General features: G+C 45.3%; 1 protein-coding gene across 8 annotated transcripts in view; it reads right to left on the minus strand.

The window, feature by feature from the left end:
* The window catches only part of TACC1 (transforming acidic coiled-coil containing protein 1), an 868,514-nt gene that overhangs the window by 160,477 nt on the left and 690,260 nt on the right, over positions 1–17,777 (minus strand). For all 8 annotated transcript variants that reach the window (XM_069617927.1, XM_069617926.1, XM_069617922.1 and 5 more), the window contains one exon: positions 5,512–5,572. In XM_069617927.1, the coding sequence (XP_069474028.1) occupies positions 5,512–5,572 (61 nt within the window). The remainder of the gene's footprint in view (positions 1–5,511; positions 5,573–17,777) is intronic.

Consider the following 17,777-nt stretch of genomic DNA (forward strand, 5'->3'; position numbering starts at 1 on the left):
AAGAAACCCACAGCCGACCCCTCTGGCCCAGCTAACTATCGCCCAATCTCTATCACTCCTTTCCTGGGCACACTCCTGGAAAAGCTGGCCATCTCCCAGCTTAATCTTCACACTTATTCTGTTGGTTGTCTCCATGAGCATCAGTCTGGCTTCAGAGCAGCCAGAAGCATGGAAACTGCTCTCCTGAACATCTGTAAAGACCTGCTCTCCAACCTTGACTCTAATCTCCCCTCTGTCCTCATCCTACTCGATCTCTCTTCTGCCTTTGACACAGTCAACTATGCCAGCATACCGGACAGGAAAGTGAACCAGGTGTACGAATGACAAACACTAAATGAACGTTTGCAAGCCATTTTCTTCATGGCAGTACATGAATAAGAAAGAGGCCGAGGAAGGGAGTCATTCCCCCTGGTATTGTGAACTGTGCTAAAAATATAAAGAGGCCTGGGCAAGGGAGACATTCCCCCTAGTGTTGTGAACTGCAAAGTAAGCTTGAGAAAAGGCCTGGGGAAGGGAATCGTTCCCCCAGGTAAAGGTCCCACCTACCAATTGCAACTGTGATCTGTTGTCCAGAAGAAGGGAGCCATTTGTCTGGACTAAGAAGAAGAAGATCCATCACTTCATTAGTTTAGTTACAAGTGTAAGGGACAGGAGTAGGTTTTTGACACAGGATGGTGGACCGACTGAATCCTTAGTAATTTAGGTGTGGTAGGGAACCCAGCTTTAGGCAAAGTCAGGATTTCTCTTTAATGTTGGTTGATCTTAAATAAAAGTGTATGCCAATAGCCATGTCACCAGTGTGTCAATCTCCTCCTTCTACAAGTTTCCACTTCCGAGACTGTTTCAAGGTGGCTATCATCAGACCCATTTTGAAGAAACCTACGGCTAACCTCACGGACCAGGAAAGATTTCAACCAGTTATTTCCCTCCTCACTGTTACAATGTTCTCAAACTTGTAATCTTCAAGTGCATTTCTGACCACATGCAGGCCAATGGACCCAGTGACTCCTTCCATACTGCCTCCCATAGCAGGCACTACACTGAGACTGTGCTGACCCATGTTTCTAACTCCTTATCTACGAATCACCACTGCAATTTGTTATGTATGTGCATTCTCTTGGGTCTCTCTGCTGCATTTGACAGTTGCCCATCCCTCCCATCTTCCTTCAGACCATCACATTTCATCTTTCAGGACACTGTCTTCAACTTGGTGGCAGCCTACCTGTCTCACTGTTCCATTTCCTTTCAGCCAGCATCAGTCCTTGGTCCCCTTCTCTTCACACTCTACACCCTTCGCCTCTCTCAGAAAACTCCTCTACTCTGCTGCAGTTGCCTCGGATGCTCCATTTATCTTCACTTTGCCTCCTTCACAGCTGAGCTGTCCTCGCTAATAATCTGCTATCCGTCACCTGATGGTACTGGTGCTTGATATATGATATGATATTTTATTTCTATCACGCTCGTACACAAGTGTTTCAGAGCACTTGATGCTTAACTCCTCTAAAACTGCAGTGATCTTTTTTCTGGCCTACAGTGTCACCACCATATTGCACACATCCTTTTCCTCTGGGTGGCCTTACCCCACCACTCCATTCTCAATGGGGGCGCTCTTTGACATTGAGCTGGAACCTCATCACTTCATCTTCCTTCCCCTGCTTCCGCTGTCTGACTTACCCTCCTGATAACACATAAAATCTATGTCCATCCCATCTTTCACATGCTGGTCCTCGACAGGCGGGGGTGCGGCTTCAACCTCCTATCCTTTTGCACCTCTCCACAAAATATAGAACTTTGCTAACTATACCAACCAAAATCTCCTGTGATCCTCGAACACTTCTATCACATGTGGCGACTATTGATGCAGAATTGCTCCAGATTCAAATTCATTTTCGTTATTTTTTTATTGATTTATGGCAAAATGCATCTCCTGATACTCAACCGCTAGGCTATCAAGCTCTGCTCAACCCGTTTACCTCTTACTGCCTCCCACTTTTCCTCCTTCATCCTCCTAGCTCCCCATTACATCCCCCAGATACGGACACTACAAAAGAGACTTGCTTCATGATCAATAGACAAATTGTGGGGTGGGAGGCACAACAAAAAGTCAAGAATTTTTATAGTAAGCGTAATGTGGGGGGCTTCTAGGTAATGTATGCCAATTAGTAAGGAATACTTCAGGTGCAGCTGGGAAGATCTCGAGGCCACTCGGGAACCAAAATATAGAACACAAGACAAACACCGGACGTTGTCAGCCGGTAACCCTGTGCTGCATTCCAAATGGGATACAATCCCAAAAGTAATTTCACAACCAGGTGGGATTCACAATCTCCTTGAAGGAGCCAGTTGCCCCAAGAGGTTGGTGCTGTTGGTTATTTCATGACAATAAGATTCAAACATTATTTCACCAAATTTTTGTTAATAGAGCATATCCATGCTTACATTGGCCTGTCCACCCACTTAAAAACAGTCAAGTAACACCAGACTGAACCGAGGCATAGTGTTTATGTATCACACAATCAATTAACAACACACTGTTAAAGCACAGTGTGCAATACACATTTTAAAAAAACATACATTGGGGCATTTCAAAGGTAATAACACAACTGAGCTGATAGTGTGCTCAAATTAACCACAAAGAATATATAATAAAGAAAAAAAATCAATTGTTTCTCATAAGGTATCGACCACACACCAATGTGGGGCCAAACGAAAACATGTATACTTTACAGTTCTGAGCAATACAGTACATTCTGCTAAAAAAGTCATCATCATAACAACACTTCTATGTGGTTGGGGGTGCCAACGCGTTTCGGATTATACTAAATCCATCTTCAGGGCAGGACGTGTTTGGTGAAATAATGTTTGAATCTTATTGTCTTGAAATAACCAGCAGCACCAACCTCTTGGGTCAACTGGCTCCTTCATGATCACCCCTAAGACCACCTACTCTACCCAGAGCCAGAGTGCTATCGCCAGCAACCCCAATAATCCACAACCACTGTCACCTCTAGATTGCATGTCCTTCTATATATCAGCAAATACTGAAGATTAATTTAAAGTTTGTTTTGTGCTGTTCCTGTTCTTTCACAGCTTTCCTCATCATCAGTCAGATGAATGTAGGAAGTACTAAATGAAGACTATGTAAAGGTTTGTAAAGCGCCCATTAATGGGACAGCTCTGGCCATGAACATGCTCTTTGTACAGTGCTTCTTGTAAAAGCACCTTTCATTTTCAAGAAATAGAAAAAATAGATTTTTTTATCTAAAACAAATGTCTTGTTCAGCTGAGGATGGTGGAAACCATCTCTCCATCAAAAAGCACCTAATAAAATAATTTCTTTCTAGATGCCTGGTGCCTTGTCGTCCATCAGTGAGTTGATTAAGACTGATGCTAATGGAGAGACATGTCAAAAAATAGGCAAAATATGATTGTGCTGACTCACTTACCGCTGTGAGACTCACGATGCCTCCAGGTCCGCTTGTAAACAGTGATGTGTCCAAAGTAGGGTCTTGTGCTTGTGCTCTTTCTTGTGTTCTTGTGCTTTTTCTGGGGTTCTTGTACTTTTAATGGGGCAGTCTCTAACAGGAGCCTGGATTGTCGAAGAAGGATGCTGACACAAATGTGGCATGATTTTGTTTACAGGCTTTTATCGTATTGCAAACTTAACTGTCCCAATCTCTAAGAGAGGTTTACCTTCCTCGAAACTAATACTAAAGGGTCAGTCAGAATGTCTGTCAAATTAAAGTTCCACCGTCCTGTGTCAAAATCCTACTCAAACACTCACACTACAACTAGAGGATAACTAACAGAAAGTTCCTTCTTCAGGAGAATGGCTCCCTTCTCCTGCTTCTTGAACAGTGTCCAAAAGAATGTTCTCACAACAGAAAGGCAAGGGGGAATGACACCTTTCCCCTAACTTACGGGGTTCACCCAGTCTTTATCCAATTTCACACCCAGGAGAATGGCTACCTGACCTGGTGTAGATCTATACAGTTTCCAAAAAAAACAGGGGGAATGTCTCCCTTCCCCTGTTGTCTCTAGCAAAACTCTCAGCTGGGATCCAAGATGATGCCTCCCTTTTCCTGGTATTACTTGGTACAGTTCATGACAAAGCCAGGGGGAATGACTCCCTTCCCCCGGCATCTTGAACTCAACTCCTGAGTTTGAACCAGGAGAATGACTCCGTTCTTCTGGTGTTGCTTGGTTCAGTTCAAAACAAGGCCAGGGGAATGACTCACTTGGTGTTTTTATCACAACTCCTAGTTCAGTACCAGGAGAATGACTCACTTCCCCCGGTATTGTTTGGCACAGTTCTTTCTCACTGCTTTCAGCCTGCCATACCCTCTTCCAGTCTCCTCTGTTAGCAAAGTTGCAGATATTATTGGGGTCGTAGACCCTTCTCCAGTGGCCAGTGGTTTTCTCATTCCCACTGCGCCGAGGAAGATTCCCTCTGATGCTCTTTCTCACTGTTGGGGTCTCAGACCCTTCTGGCACTCTTTAGGGTCCCCGACCCTTCTTGTGTTTGTGGTAGGGTCCTCGACCCTTCCCTGGTGGTCAGTGGGTTTCTGTCTGCCACGGACACAATGAAGATACTGGAGGCACAACTGACACTGGGTAGGCCCAAAAGCTAGTTCACTACCACTGGGCCGAGGGAAAGCTGTTGGAGCGTCTCTCCCGCCCGCTCTCGAGTCTCCTGTGCCTCTCCTTACCTTCTCAGGGGCTTCGGGACGTCACAGGGGCTTTCTAGGGCCCAGATCGTCTTCGTCAGCTCTTCGGGCTGCTCTCCTGGTCAGGATCTGCAGTGTGGAGTCTCTGTGCACAGCCCAGCTTGCTTGCCTCTCTCGGTCGTGTGCTTGAGTCTGCACCGACAGACCCAATGGAGAACACCCACAGTTGCTCGCCAGCGTTCTTCGTGTCTTCCTCCAACTGGTCCGCCAGCAGGATTTGAATCTTCTGCAACACATGCTTCCTTGGACGGCTGCGTTCAACTCCACGGCTGGGTTTTACACATCTGATAGTCCTTTGTTCCTTTTTATACATTGTATCTAGTTCCTCCCATGCAGATTGTTCTTTCAAGAGGTCCATGACATCACAAAGGACCTGCAGCTGTTAGATTGGAGAATGCCATGGGGAATAACTCATCCTGACAATGAGCAGGTAGCTTTATCGCTTTATCTTTGGGCGTGGTATCCAAGAGGTTTGTCACATTCTGCCTTATCAAATTCCAAATATTTAGGTGTCGGTGATAACATGATGTACTGTTCTCTGAGGTGGTCACCTGCCTGACATTAAAGTGTCATATTCTGTAGGCATATTCACTTTTTTGTTTTTACAACTTTGAATTACACCACATCTTGGTCAAAGTAGCCACTTTTTAAACACTAAGGGCCTGATTCACAGAATCATTTTATGATGGCAAAATCCCATAGGAAAACGCGTTGTGAATCAGGCCCTAGGTATCAGTAATCAATCAATTAACACATACATTTTTTGCCATTGGTCTGACAGTACCTGTGTGCAAACATCCATTACAAGGGCCTGGGCTTCATGTTTCTGAACCTTGCAACCACTCCTGCAGAGACAAAAAAAAGAGATATCGGTTTGTGACTTGCGACTGTGTACAGGGTAGCCCAAGCCCGATTGCATGACAGGTATCTCAGCAGGCAAGCATTATATATCGAAAGCAGCATTCAGAGTTAATGATATGCTCAGAGACAGTAAACTTATATGGAAAGGTGCCAGGGGCTACCTGAAGTTTGGTGCAATGAATAGCGTATGCTTTACGGCATTAGAGTGAAGATAGGAGGGGGATGACATTTGAGGCGGGACACACAGTTTGTGGATTTTTTTGTACCCACTCATTAGCTGCCCATGGTCATGCTTATCCCTATAGCCATTCTCAACCAATACCTGCCTCTGCCTGCCCAAAACACATTCTCTTGGGATCTCCGAGTTTGCTCTCTCAGGCAGTAACATCGAACGTTGGCCTGTCAGTGTTATTTCTAAGCAGTCTTCTGAGAGTTAATAGCTTAACTGCAGCTGTAAATACGCTGCTGATGTGAACAAAAAAAATGCCTACACCAGGTGTGCCTTCAGCCACTTCATGTATATTTGTTCTTTGCATTGAAGTCCTGTTTAAAACAAGCATTGACAAAGCAAACATTTGTAACTTGTGCATAGGTATTAGACAGACATTTACCGGCACTGCTATCATATACCCAGGTAATCACACCATGTCCCTGCTGTTGCCATATTATACCATTATGGCAGTGCCTTACAATTGCCCATCTCATCATCTTTACACAAAAGCCAAACATGTTGGTGTTGCCAATGCTTGTTTTTCAGTTCATCCACCATAATATCAGTTCTTATCTTTGCATTAACGGCAGAGAAAACTGAGCATGAGGAAACTGGGAAAGAAAATCACAGGCAGGCATGTACCAAGATCTGAAGCTGAAAAAGACGCAAAACATCCGCCATCCACCACCCCTCAGCTAGACACACTCTAGACATAACCTGCAATGTCAGTATCAAAGGGACACACTTTCCTCAGTGAATTTTTGCATGTGTAAGGATGTTAAGATAGCTCAATGGGTTAAGCACGGGTCTCAAATATCTGCAACCTATAGTCACAGGTTCAAATCCCAGAAGGGCTATTCTGCCCTTAGTCTTTCTGAAGTTGATAAAATGAATACCATGAAGTTGTAATGCTTTAGCGCTTTGTGCTTAGAAATGGGATCCTAAGGTCACACAGGGGAAGGGTGCACAACAACAAACATGGCGGTGTCCTAACGCCAGTAAACTGTTAGGGGAGGGGCTTAAGGGCGCTGAACCAGGAAGAAAGCCTGGCCTGTTGACTAGTGGAGGAAGAGGGGATACCAAGGGGCGAGAAGATGGGGCATGAATGGGCCTATCCAAAAGCATCGAGGCAGTAGAAAAAGGATGGAAAAACCTAACAGTGTGCATTATGCTTGCATTTCAGCAGGAGAAAGGGGAAGAAGCAGAGACGGTGGAATATGCCTGGGTCTACTGAAGGGAAGACTGGGAGCAGAAAAACTAAGAAGAGAAAAGGAGTGGAAAGAGGTCCAGGACAGTTGGAGGGGGGAGAAACTGTGATGCTGTAAACATGGCCAAACTAACTCTTGCAATGCATCTGCGTCCTGGGAGGATAGCTCAGTGGCTGCGTCCACGCCTTTGAAGCAAGACGACACGAAGCAACACAGGTTCGATCCCCGGGTCCCCGCTTAGAAACCTCTGGGTGTTTAAGCGCGTTACGCAACCAAAAAATAAAACTATTTCTGTAACAGCGCCTCGATGCCTGCGGGCTGTGTGAGCGCTTCAAAAAAATGTTTAAAAAAAATATATCTGTACCTGCAAATCTGTGAAGCAACCAAAATCCCAGAGACTCAGAACAACCCCGAGTCTGGTACATAGATGAGTTCTATCATTGTAAGTAGCTTGTAGAAAACGATAAATAGAACCCATTTTAAACCATATTATGGTGATTAAAAACAAAAACTATTTTATTAGGTCACTTTGTGATCTACAAAATATTTGGCTGCCTAATTTACACACATTTTTTCAAATGGCTAGTCCCGTGCGTTGGCTCTTGGGGCCAAAGCAGAATTCAGACTCAAATTGACCTATACATTTTTTGGTTACACCTCTGCCATATGTATGTATGTATGTATTTATTTATTTATTTATCTGCAGAAGTAACAATGCTCATTTGATCACAAAATAATGTAAAATAGACAAGAAATGAGATTTGATGGGAAGCGGTAAGATTCTTACAAAGGCGTGAGCTTGAGGGATATTCTGAGCAGATTGTGAAGGGGAGTAAATGGAACAGTCACCCGGGACAATGCATAAGTGGAAATGCATAAATTAAGGACAATGAACATTGGACATTTTTAAGTTGCAGGTAGGCGGTACGGCCAGCTGGGCTCGGGCGGTGACCATGATGGGTGAAGTGCTAGAGTGGAGGCAGAGGAATTGAGGGACAGAGCCAGCGTAGAGGTGAGGGAAACATGTTAGCAGGAGGCAAGGCAGATGAGAAGTATGTTAAGAGGGTCACTCGGAGGCGAGGAGGCAGACTTTTAGTTTTGTTTTGAACAAATCCGTGTGTTCAATGTGTGTAGCTGAAATGGACAGGGTTGGACAGGGCCATAACATTGACTCGGGCATCAATGAAAAAGTGGCCCACCTTTGAAAATGGCTATTCCTTCCTTTTGTGACACTGTTTGAATAGTACCCAAGGGGGATTTTTTTAAATAAAATGTGATGTAAATTGTGCATTTTAAAAAATATTTGTTCAGCAACACTGGTCAAAACTACTTACCGCCTAGTGAAGTAGCTCATCAAACTGGACCACACTGGCCAAAAAGTGGGCACTTTGACCCCATAAATTGGCCCACACCAGCATTTTGTGTTTTTGGTTAGGCCACGGGCCTATTGCCCAATAGGCCAGTCCGAGCCTGAAAATAAGGAAGCTGGGAGAGATGGAGGTGAGATAAGAGCTACAGATAGGATGGACACTAATAGGACACTAATAGGAATCGAGATGATTGAAAGGCAGTAAGAGGGAGAGGACAGAGGGGGGCTCGTAGAGATGAAGGCAGAAACAAAGGGGGAAACTGGGAGACATGGACAAAAGGAAAATTGAGTGAGAATGAGCGGGAGAGGCAGGGCTGAGAGTTAAATCAGGAAAGATTGTTGCGAGACAAAACAAGTGGAGGTGAGCAGGGCCCTATATAGAGCCACAGCAGAGGGGAGGCCAGAAAAGAAGGAAAGGTATGACCAATGACACATTGCTGTGTTTGGAGGACAGACTTAGCAGGGACGTCATTTCACCAAAATGCGGGAGTAGCGCAACTGACATCACATGACCCTTGACCTCTGATGGCATCAAAGAAGTGATGTCATTTGACCCAACCCCGAAGTGACAACACGGGAGGCGAAGGAACACACATTTTGACCCTTGACAATACAGGAAGGGGTATCATATAGCATTGTTCCCCAGTACACAACGAAAAATATGGTTACAATGTCACTATAATGTGATATCCATTTCATGCAAGAATGGATCACCATATGTATCGTTGATATCAGTGTGTACAGGCCCATATTACCAAATTAATGTGAATGCAGGCAGACATCCGAGGTCAAATGATAATCAAGTGTTTATAAAGCACTTACACTTGCAACCACGTTTTTTAAAGAGGTCTGAACAAGAAAGCCAGTCAATTCAGAAACAAAGAGGCACATGGCACTGGCCACAGCCAGCCCAGGAGCTTACATTAAAAAAAAAATAAAAAAATAAAAAATTTTATGTAAGGAAAAGTAGAATGGACAGAGTTTAGAGTGAGGCTGAGGTAAAACAGATTAGAAGTACACGAAAGACGGAAGTGCTACTTTTGTAAGCATGTATGACAACCCCCTTCCTCTGCCTGCATAGCGAGGCTGCCCTGCCCCTGAACATATTTTTAATACTGATTGGACAACTTCCATCTCTCCTAATTAGACCTAACGATAATGTTATGCGCGGCAATGCGCTTTAGCAAGTTTGGCGCACAAGAGATGTCACACTTTCCTCCTTGTTGCGTACTACAAAATGGTGGACTGAAGGAGCCCAGCGCAGGGCCCGGCTTCCTCTGCGATGACTCAGGGCGCGCGATATGCGTGGGCGCCCAGTACAGCGCGGAACTCGACGGCGTGTGGGAAGCATTGAGTCACTCGGTTTTGTTGGATTGTTTTTCACGTGTAGAGATGTGCTGCATGGGGGCGACTCGGCGAGAGAGGGAGTCATGAAACGTCGTCGCCATCTGTTTCTCGTTCAGGACTACCGTGTGCAGAGTCAGCATCAACAGTAGCAGCTTTGCGGACCGTGGACGCGTGGTGTTTCCAGAGCGCGGCCTCTGGGGAGTAGCCCCACCTGCACTGAAGGCGAACCGCCTGTCACTCTAGGCCAGAGCCTGGCGCGGGCGGGCGCCTCTGCTTCTAGTTTCACGCTCGTTTCATGCTTACATATCAAACAATCTTATATTTCACCCTCCCCATGAGGAAATCATTGCAACTTCAGATATTATTTCAAGACTGCATTACGGATTCCATCTATCGTGGTCAACCAAAAATGGCGGCACGATTTCAGCAAGTCTAGAATGCAGCCGCCCGTCGCATTCCAACTAAACTAAAAAAAAAATAGAACCGCCGGCTGATGGTGAAGGCAGACATGGAATTAAAAAAATGGCCTCATAATACTTGGATGCCTATGGGATTCTGCCCCCGCATTTAACGTCTGCCTTGTGTGATATCATGTATTAACTATTAAATCATGATTTTTTAAAGGTTTGAAAATCGCCAAGTATTGGGACTGCTCGAGCCATCAATAATTTATGCATTGTGTGCATTTGCCAACAAATCTAAGAGCCCCACTACACAGAAGACACAATGCTAAACAACCTGCTCTATGGGACACTGCCCACTCAGGAGGGCCACGTTCTAGCTCTCTGTGCCGTATGCAAGGTGAAACTGCACATTAGCCCCTCCCCCACCTAAAAGTCAGCCCAGTAAATAAATACCTGGCAAAAAGTTTCCTCTGCATAAGAGTACCAACAGCAAGCCCAGCATCTGGTTGGGCATCAGTGAGGTGTGACTGTGGTGATGTGTCTCTCTAGGGGCAGATGGCCACGTCTTGATTACCCTTACTAACACCGGGTTAAGCCACCAAAAATGTCAACATTTACCAAACATTTTAGAATCCCTACACTTAGATCTTCCCTTCGCACAGTGCTTGTTGGCGAAGAGCTTTTTATTTTCAATAATTACCTCAGTGCTAAAATTCAAGATATCCTTCCTCATTACATAAAGGCCAATCTCCCGTAAAAGGCCACTGTAAAGAGGGCGTTACTTATCTGTGGAATGCCCGGCGGAGGGGACTCCGCACGAGTAGACCACATACTCCAGCTAGCCGTACCCTAGGTACTTCCCGGAGGCTTGAACCCAGCGCCGGGCTAGCGCTGTTTAAATGTGGCTGTGTATTCCTCCCCACCTGCTAACCTTTCCCATTCGGATCCAGGCTGCTTTCTCTTTCTTATCTTTTCCTTAACTCGGATATGAACCTCAAATACTTCACTTGAGTTAAGAGTAAACATTAGAAGCGATGGGAGGGTGAATGGGGGAGATAGCATTATGGGGAATACCGCAGAAGCTCAAAAATAATATTGTGACAGAATACATTCAATACTATTAGACTCCACTGATATATGTCTGGGAGATAGAATAAACTGTTATGGGCAAATCCATTATGTTAAAGTATTATTATTTGCATATTCGTGTGAAAGGACTACCCGAGTGGCCAAAACCACACTAACCATTTGCTAGGTGGCCTTTGCTCGGCACATATCTAGTTATTCTCAAACTCTCCCCAGGTTGTGGCATACCCGCTTTCCTAATTCATGAACAGAAATGCCAAACTGGGACTAATGGCTCCAGAGAGAACCCTAGTTAAACTGCTGCCTCCACACTCTACCAATTGCTCTGCTGCTGGGAGGCATACACAAACCAGCAATGAGCCAGATGACGGACTACTTGACATGCCATTGCTGACACTTAATGCATTGGCCCCATGCAAACGTTTTCATTGTTATTTCATTCGTTATGATCACATGGAACCTACCCATAGTGAAGGCGCTATACAAATGGCGAAATGAAATGAAAAACAAAAACATCTACCTGAACACATGTTGCTTTAACAGGGCCTGGAACAAACAAAAAAGCTTGCGCTTTCATGAACATAATTTGATCATTTACTGTAGAATATGGTTATACAAAAGTAGTGGAACTGTCATCAGTAAAAAATGAAAGTAGTGGAATGCTGCTTCCGACTGTTGCCACTCACTTTGAACTCTGCATTTAAGAAGCCGGACCCTACTAGAACAGCCCCAATCCTTTGAAGGTTAGCAACCAGCAAGTGGACGTTCTCATTCAACCTACTTCTGCTGACATGTGATATATGGCAAGGTTTGACACCCCCAAATGCTCTTTACAGTTCCCTCAGCTAACCGGTTCAGCTGATCAGTGGCTTTCATTTAATTGCCAAACATACCAAGGAATTCAACTCTACCTGCAATGCAATGCACAAGAGACTGGTCACACCCATCCAAGTCATTGGGCCTCATTACGACCCAGGCGGACTTCGCGGTGCTAAATGCACCGCGAAGCATGGCGGAAAGCCGCCGATAGCGCCATGGGGGTTGGCGGATTTACCGCCCCATTCCGACCTCGGCGGAGCGGTAAATCCCCAATCCCCATTCTGCCCTTCCCCATTCCCATTTTTGCCCCATAGGGTATAATGGGAGTGGGGAAGGAGTTAATTACGCCACCGTAAAATACGGTGGCGTAATTAACAACGAGGTCCCGTAGCGCCATGGTTTTCTCCGGCTGGTAAAACCAGGCGGAGAAAACCTCCATGGCGCTACGGGAACTCGTAGTATGGCGGAGAGGTACGCCATGCACTACGCTGGCGTAATACCCTCTCCGCCAGGGTCCTAATGAGGCCCATTGAGATTTCAATAGAGAGAAATGGACTTTTCCTTAGCGGCCCAAAAAACTGAAAACTCACTAGTCCATTATATGTCCACCACAACCACCAATCCCATAGTCCTATCGTCTGGGACAACCCGTTCACCAGTCAATCAAGTGAGAAACCTAGGAGTACAATTCAACAAACCGATTTCCCCACATAAATATTATGGAAGGAGGGGTAAAAAAATAAAATACACATTGCAAACCGCTAGCCAAGCACAAAAAGTCACTCGGCACCCAATTCTCCACATGAAAACAGTAAACCATTTCCTCCATGCCAACAGTCAACTACCACTTGCCATTGGCTGGTACACATGTGGCCTGATGGCAGGTAGCATCTACTGCCGTAGACAAAGTGCAGCCAATGTACCGCTGCCCAACTTACCAGGAGATACTCAGTTGTGCTAACTGCAGTAACGCCTGACTCACACTACTCAAACGGCCTGAAATTTTGACTCCCACCCATCAAGCAATAAACACAATTAAACATGCCAGCAGGGATGTCATTCGGGAAACGCCAGGGGTCGCAACAGCAACCCCTCAGGCCACAGTTACAACCCCTGGGGACTCACTTGCAACCCCACATTTTTTCACAGAAAACCAGGTACTCCTGGTGTAGCCGGCCCTCCTGTGGCACGGGGGGGGCCCGCCACACCAGGTCTGGTGGGTCCCCGGTCCCAGTCCGCACCCATCAGGGTGAAGGCTAGGCAGGAAAGGCACTCAGTAGGGGTTGGAGCTGACCGTGACGTGTGGCGCACATGTCACATGCCACATTCGGCTCCAACCCCTTCTCCATGGGGTTCCTTGAAACTCACATACATGAACCAGGAAGCACTCGCAGCTTCCTGGTTTCTGTTTGTGAGCAGCACAGAGGAGCAGAGGGGGCCTGGAAGGACGGACCAAAGCTGCAAAAAAAAAGATAAGAAGGCTTTTTTTTGGTAATATGATGTGTGTTTTGCATGTGTGATGTGCGTGTCAGATGTAGGTATGTGAATGGTGGGTGAATGAGAAGTGATGTGTGTTTTTGCGTGTTCTGGATGGGTGGGCGTGTGCCTGTGTAGAGAATGCAATGAGTGGATGTAAGAGAATGTGTGAGTGACTGTTGGGTGAATGAGAAGTGATGTGTGTTTTTGAATGTTCTAGGTGGGTGGGTGCGTGCCTGTGTAGGGAATGCAATGAGTGGATGTAAGTGGATGTGTGTGTGAGTGATTGGTGGGTGAATGAGTATGAATGTGATGGTGTGTTTATGAATGTTCTGGGTGTGTGTGTGTGTGTGCGCCTGTGTAGAGAATGCAATGGGTGGATGTAAAAGAAGGTATGAGTGACTGGTGGGTGAATGAGAAGTGATGTGATGTGTGTTTTTGAATGTTCTGGGTGAGTGGGTTTGTGCCTATGTAGAGAATACAATGAGAGCATGTAAGAGAAGGTGTGAGTGAGTGAGTGACTGGTGGGTGAATGAGTATACATGTGGTAGTGTGTGTTTGAATGTTCTAGGTGGGGTTTGTTGTGTGCCTGTGTGGTGAATCCAGTGTGAGTGAGTGCGAGAGGAGATGTATGGGTGAGTGGCTGTTGGGTGAATGGGGATGCATATGTGTAAGGTCCTGGGAAACTGGGGATCACTGGATAATCTTTGCCACATCCTTTATTGACTTTACATGTTTTACTGGTATTTTTGGGCAAAGGCAAGTTCATGTGTTCCATTCCCTGGCTAGATTGGCATTTTGGTGCAGTCAGTCTAGCCATTGCTTACTGTGGCATGACATTTATTACACAACATCTTTAAAAAAGCAAGCATGATAATTAATGTTACCTCGCTAGACTGATCTTTTGGTGTAGCGGCCTGTATATTCTTCACTGTAGCATGACTTTTTATTAACTGAGCATCTATGATGAATCAAGCAAGATAAGTCTTCCTATGGGTCGAGACTGGCTTACATTGGAACCAGTTTGGACAGGTTTGCCTACTTTGACATGTCACTTTTAATCGCCAAACCAACGGGAGTATGTACTTACATAGGAGTACTGGCATATATTGACAGAGCCAGATTTGTGCCCAGTGCCAGTAATGATAGTATACAAAACTGTCTTAAAGCGAACATAAGTATGGTCATATATGGGAATACTAGCATATGTTGGTGGATCCAGCATGAAAATGTATGGGCACAGCCAGCATACAAATGTTTTTTTGTACTATCGTACATTGCAGGGACCGGCATGATAATGCATTGGGAAATGCCCTGCATACTTTTGGTGGCTTGCATCTATAGTACTTTTTTCATGATTTACCCTACACCCTACCAAACCGATTGTTGGTCTTTTACCCAAATTTTCCCTGAGTGTGTGCTGTGTAATGCACCATTTTAACCCATTATTCAAAACATTTACTCTGGTGAGGGAGAAGAATCCTCACGGGTCTCCCCTAACCCATTTTCGTTAGTTTGGGCTTCCTCGCTATGCTCAGTCACAATTACATACTTGTGGCAAATATTTAGACCCTCCAAAAAAACAACTCACCAGCCACCACTGGTGGCTGTGATATTTGTGGACCAGGCACAGCCCCCTTCTCTCTGTTACATTAAAGATTTAAGCTTTGATTGAAAAACACATTTACGTCTTTCACTTACAGTAGTGCATGCCCCTGCAGCGGCATAACCATCATGGACATTGAGCAGATGTGGTGGTCTGGACCGGCCCGGGGTGTGGCATGCTCTGTGCTTTGTTAATGAGCTTGGAGGGGGGGCGAACAGCATGGCTCGCAGGGGAGCTGCCAAAGGTTGTGCTACGCCATTGGGCACCACTGGGTCTGACAAAGGTGTAGTGTGCAGTGCGCGCCATGAAGTCTGCCAGTGAGTCCCCGGGTGAGAAGCAACTGTGGGTGTTTTCAATTTTAAATAACTGTGTGGTGCTATGAATTTATGCGTGCCCCTACCTCTCTGCCATGACTCTCTAGCCTGCCCAAGCCGAGCCTGCCCCCACTGACTCTCTGACCAACTCTCTCCTGACTCCCCTGCAGATTCTCTTCTGCCCTCCCTGCCTACCAATTCTTATCTGCCTCCCTTTACCAGCCGCTTTGGTGAATTGTCTGCATCTGTTCTTCCATCCAAACCTCTGGAACTTCACCAACAAAATTATTATAATCCACAAGACCCTATATGAGATGCAAACAAAGTTGGAAACATGAACCAGCAGTACAGAACAGTCAAAACAGCTTCAGCCGTCTCTCCAAACCTGTATTCTTTAAGCTACTTTAAGCTAGTGGCATAAAGCTACAGAGAAGACTCCCCAACAAACACATGCTCCCCTAACATCTTCAAAAATATCCTCAGGAAAGATGTACCCGCTATCTTGTACTGCACTCAAATGAATAAATCTCTTGCACAAGGTTTGGTACATCGGTATTCAAAGTTCACATCCATCAAACCCCTACTCAAGAACTCTACAGGAAACACAGAAAACCTAACCAATTACAGCCCCACTCCTACATAGCTCTCTGTGGTGTGCTTCTTCAGAGTTGCATATATGCTGTAGAATCCCATGTAAATACATCCTCTCCATTGCAGGCAAATTAACCCTTGATATGCATCCTAGAACACTCAGAAGCCGGTTTTGGACCACAGAGAGAAAATAAAATATCCCTACTACCCATGGTGGTTTGTGAGTTGCAAATCAGCACAGATTCCGATTAGCCTGGTTAACCAGGGTCCTGGTTCTCCTTGACATCCGAACAGCTTTTGTCACAGTCAGCGGTACCATCCTGGCAGAAAGACTACAAGAAAAGCCCCTAACAGACACAGCATTGTTGCACGTCCTCCCAAAGAGAAGTGGACACACCAGTCTACTACCTTACTAATAAAAAAAACACACAATATTACCTGCCTAGTTGGACATGGATTAGTGGATAACTCAAAACACAAAGTAGATTACAAAAACATCTATTTTACAAGGCAAATTAACCAAGGGATTGGGGTGGACTAGATGAAGAAATAAGGCGGTTCTCAATTATATCAAAGAAGGTTATTTCCAAATTGCTTAAGGACCATAGTGCATCTCGCGCTTCCCTTGGGCTCCTGATGGTTTAATGAAAGTCACTACAATTTCTCCTTCAAATCAACTACAAGTTTCAGGTTTGAAGAACCTTCTCAGGAAATTTTGGCAAACACTCTAAAAGAATGGAAGGTTACTAGCCCAACATCCTACAATTACACAAACCCTATTGTTGAGTGAGCACCAACTTTTCAAATCAATCCTCCGAAGGATCTTCAATTCAGAGGCTTTTATGACCCCAGGCTCTGTTCTCTGGTGAAGCCAGGCCAATACTTTGCTTCCTTCCCTACCAGCTTCTCTACGTCGGTGATAATAATGTTTCTATTATCCATGACGAAGACTCCAACCGCCTTATCCTCCATCACCGGCATGTGAGATTTACCAGTGCACAGATTCTGAGTGATACCGAGTTTGATTTTACGATTGGTCGGTCGGGAAGAACATGAGGATGCGGGTGCTAGATCACCGGCCACAGCAGAAGATGTTGGTATCAATGATTGTACTCGCTCTCCACTTGCCGTAGGCAAGGTTGGCATCACAAAGATGGGGTTAGGTGTAGCTTCCAACCCCAGACAACTCATTTCTTTCAGAGATGTTTGATTTGAATGGTCTACCCTATCAGATTTATGATCTGTTTGGCAGAAAATGTCTATATTTTCCTGATGATACGGTGATACACACTTGTCTAAAGAGTCTATCCATAGGCAGAATCAGCAACATTATTTCACTGATTAAGCTCACAGGTTATGTTTTCCTTAACTCAGAGCCAATTTGCGGGAGTAATTTGCTCAATGTGAATTATATGCTCATCAGTCCCTACAAACCCCAAAGGAGGCTGTAAATGGGGATGTAATGGTGACTCCGGGGTCTCCTTCTCCACCCTTTCATAGAGGATTGTTTCACAATAGGTAGGGGACAAAATTGAACCATTGGTTCTTCTCGGTTGACTTTCAATAACGGCAACCCCTGGTAAGCACCTATCATCTACCTGGCAAGCAGGACCCACTACTTCCAGTTTCGCGCCATATGGGTGCATGAAGTCAGGCCATTGTCATTATCGTCATCATCATCATTTGAGCAGGGACCTTTCCTTATAACCTGAAGTCTTTGTCTCCTTCGCACACTCATTGCCAGGACCTCAACCAATC

Source organism: Ambystoma mexicanum, chromosome 10, assembly GCF_040938575.1.
Source record: "Ambystoma mexicanum isolate Mex_15411 chromosome 10, UKY_AmexF1_1, whole genome shotgun sequence".
In the NCBI taxonomy this organism is placed as follows: domain Eukaryota; kingdom Metazoa; phylum Chordata; class Amphibia; order Caudata; family Ambystomatidae; genus Ambystoma; species Ambystoma mexicanum.